Genomic DNA, 3,560 nt, shown 5'->3' with positions numbered 1-3,560 from the left:
GCACTGCAGCCTCTAAATTTCGGCCTTCACTTTCCATATTCCAATTTTTAGACTTCAACCATGAAGGCTTCAAGCTTCAGTCTTCGACCATTATACATCAGTGAGGCAGGGCGCCAAACTCGAGAATGAATATTAAAGAAGCGCTCGCTATACACCTGCTGCCACTGTTTCCCGTTGTGACACGTGTTTGATATGTCAGAAAGATACGTGCGGAAACCTGTTTGAGAAATGACCGTGCCTCGTGGATTGAGCATTTTCTGATTTACGTTGACAATTTCCTTTTTTTTTTTTCACTGACTTCATTCCATTTTTTTAGCGAAATAAGCGTTTGCCAGGAAAAGAGTTTCATGCCTGCTTACTGATACAAGCAGCAACATGTCTGACAGGGGCCGGATATTGTATAGTCATTTCTATCTTTTAATAATCACATACACTTTTTGTTTCCTCCTCAACGGCACGTGGAGCAGAAATTTAATAATAGGTAAACTATAAAAAAGGCGAAGCTCACCATGGTAAAATCATATCATCTGTCCTCTTCCCCAACAGTTGTACCAGAAGCTGAAATAATGGCCGCTAACTTTGTGAGCGCTTCCAAGGCGATTGTCCTGCTAGCACTTTGCTTCATCGTGATATGCAGTGAGTGTCTTCGCCCCATATTCTGCACGCTCTACTTAAGATTGGTCTGCAGGTTCACTGCAGTGTTGAGTTTTCAAAGTGTACATTTTCGATGCGGATTACCTGATAACTGTATTTTTTTTTGTGGATTCAGAAAACTCCGTATTTGCTCTGTGGAGTTAGCTATTAACATTTGAGACGAGTACTATACCAATTAACGTAATGCTGCTGGGGTTTGGGAATACAATGGTGACATATGGCATAGAATCAACTCCAAACTGCTGAATTCATTGTTTTACGCGCGTTCCTTTAAAAAAAAAAAAAAAATATGCAGCACCTGTAGTGACGCTCTCGAATGCGCTATACGACAATTTATTGCATCATAACTGACGTAGTAAATAAGTAAAGGTGCCTTGCAATGGCTCAAAAAAAGGCCGTTTTTAGGCCTCTTCTCACAGGCGAGTTTGATTATTTTCAACTGCATTCGCCTTTGCTTGATCGTTGAGATGCGGCTTGGAGTTACCACGCCAACCAAGCTCGCGTGTCTTGGTAGTAACCTTACCTCGCAGTCGTATCTCGACTATATTGTATGAGGTATTTAAGCGGAATCGAAAGCTACTGTGTGTATAGACGTACAGGTAAGAGCCTCCAATGAAACGAGAAAACTCACAAAGTTAACTTACGACAATGGATACACGGATATAAATTTTTAAAGGTGAAAATCATAGTAGCAAGTTTTATTAATTGTTTGTTCTATCTTCGTAGCTTCTTTCTTGGGTTTTGGAAGTGCTTATTAACTCGATTTGTTATACTTAATTTCAGAAACTGTGTCTGCCGGGCCTCAGCATACCTGCGCCTACCCTCAAGGTAGGAATAAGGTCTTCCTCTGTTTAGTTTAAGCATTTCATGTTTCGTCGGCGTTTAACCGAATGGCTTGTTTAGCGAACGGTGAAGGTATTTTACAACATTGACCTCTGTGACAAAGAGCTGTGCTCTATATGCAAGACCTTTACCACTGGTATCAGTGGGCTATTTAAAGTAGAGTCATCGACAAGGTTCGGGTAAATTAGCGTTGACATTGTCTATTTGTACGTTGGGTTCAGGCTTCAGACTTTACTCTGCTTGATTATGTTTTAAATGTAAAACATGATTTTAATAAAAGAAAATGCACAAAACAAATCAGCTGTTAGAGTCCTTCTGAAGCGCCGCGTGCTATTGAGTTTGTGTTTACATTCTATCTAGCAGCGGTGGAAGGTGTCTCCGCGGTCAATTTGTACATAAAGCGCCGGCACCAAGCGCCTCGAAGGGTCTACCAGTCTTAGTAACACTTGTCAATCAAAAGCTCATCGTCTTTTGGTGGATGCGACATCCGCGATACCTTTGTTTGCTTATCTAGATTCAACTACGCTTAGTACTCTAACCACAGATTAAAAGTCATGAGACAGATAGGGGAACAAAAGTGAAAAGGGTCGTGTACTGTTGCACCGTCTGTTCTTATCCTCACTAATCCCTTTTGTCGGTTTTTTCCTGTCTGATTTGTGTCATTCGTTTTTCTTTTAGATTCTGGTTAAAGATGCTTCTTAAATCAACGAATCTCCAAATTTATTAAGTAGTATGAATCGTGCAATGTTACTTGCAAGGTGCTGACCGATATTAAACGGTCCATAAAAGTATCTTTCAATAATCTGAGACGAGATAATCGATTTAGTGACGACGATATCCCTCTGAAAAGATATATGTTCGTAAAAAGCTCTTAGAGGTTTTTCAGTTTGTCGAAGTTTTGCACCCCAAAACGTTGTTTTAAGCCCACCCTAAAAGGGGTTCGTCGTGAGAAACCTATAGACTGACACGCTGTTTACAAACAAGCTTGTGTTTGCCCACACAAGGTGTGGGTACTGCGCGTGCGCGGAAACCGAATTCGTGTGAAGCGAAGCGTCTGCGCATGCGCAGTGCCGTTGACACTGCCGCCGCAGCTGCGTGACGTCAGCTCTGCGTGTTGGTCTATAAGGCGTTCAAGAGTTCTTCATGGCCCAGTTGCCTTTCTAGTGCGCCAGGGGGCGGTAGTGCTTGAGGCGAAACAGGTTTTCACGCGCTGAAAGTGTTTTTGGGACGTCGAAAAACCTTTCAAGAACTGACAATTTTTTTTTAGAGTGGTGATAAATTCAATTTGATGGATGAACCACGTGGCGCTTATGAAATGGTAGTTTTCAAATGTTTAGGAAAGCTGGCTTCTTTGTGCAACATAAGTCCGTTTCATTGCCCCTTCTCTTACCCTCCAGGCTAACAGGAAAACTGCACTGACTAAATTGTCCATTTACAAAACGGAAGCCTCTTTGAGGTTTAAGAAAAAATAACTTATAAAAAAAAAAAAAAAGCTCTGATGCCAAAAATGGCTGCAATTTGTTTAATCAATCCGCCAAACAAATATTCAGTGTACAATTTGTGTGTGTTTTTATTGGCAAATACCACAAAGAAAAAAAAAAGACAACAACAACAACATTAAGTCCATTTGTTTACTCGCAGCTTGCACCAATCCGGGTGCAAATGACCCCAGCCACGTCGTGACCTCTACCGCGCGGTACAACCCGACCACTAAGAAGTGCGAGACCATCCCGTCGGAGACCGGACCTCACAACTGCCAGAAGTTCGCGACCCTCGCAGACTGCCAGAAGAATTGCGCGAATGCAAAGTAAACCAAGATACGCGCTGGAAACCCCGAAAACACGGATGGCCGACGACGACCCCGTACTGTGATAGGGAAAATAAAGCAGTTCTAAATAATAATTGCCTCGTTTGAATCAGTCTATACTCTGTTTCATACTTAGCGTGCAACGCTGTCAAAGCTATACTGGCGCGAGCGCGTGGCTTCATCTATGGTATTGTTGGCGCGAGACCACGTGCGAATGATCAACGAGATCAAGCCCCACGCTCGCGCCAGTAGCTTT

General features: G+C 42.5%; 1 protein-coding gene across 1 annotated transcript; it reads left to right on the top strand.

The window, feature by feature from the left end:
* The first annotated feature begins 548 nt into the window (after window positions 1-548).
* On the top strand, window positions 549-3,308 carry LOC8052012. The gene is made up of 3 exons (XM_002433989.5): window positions 549-636; window positions 1,438-1,482; window positions 3,139-3,308. Exons 1-3 carry the CDS (start codon window positions 567-569, stop codon window positions 3,306-3,308), a joined length of 285 nt encoding a protein of 94 aa, XP_002434034.3. The 5' UTR covers window positions 549-566.
* The last annotated feature ends 252 nt before the right edge of the window (window positions 3,309-3,560 follow it).

Source organism: Ixodes scapularis, unplaced genomic scaffold (genome assembly GCF_016920785.2).
Source record: "Ixodes scapularis isolate PalLabHiFi unplaced genomic scaffold, ASM1692078v2 PGA_scaffold4__175_contigs__length_147842914, whole genome shotgun sequence".
Classification (NCBI taxonomy): domain Eukaryota; kingdom Metazoa; phylum Arthropoda; class Arachnida; order Ixodida; family Ixodidae; genus Ixodes; species Ixodes scapularis.
The sequence above is the reverse complement of the archived record's forward strand: the minus strand, read 5'-3'. Positions and strand labels throughout refer to the sequence as shown.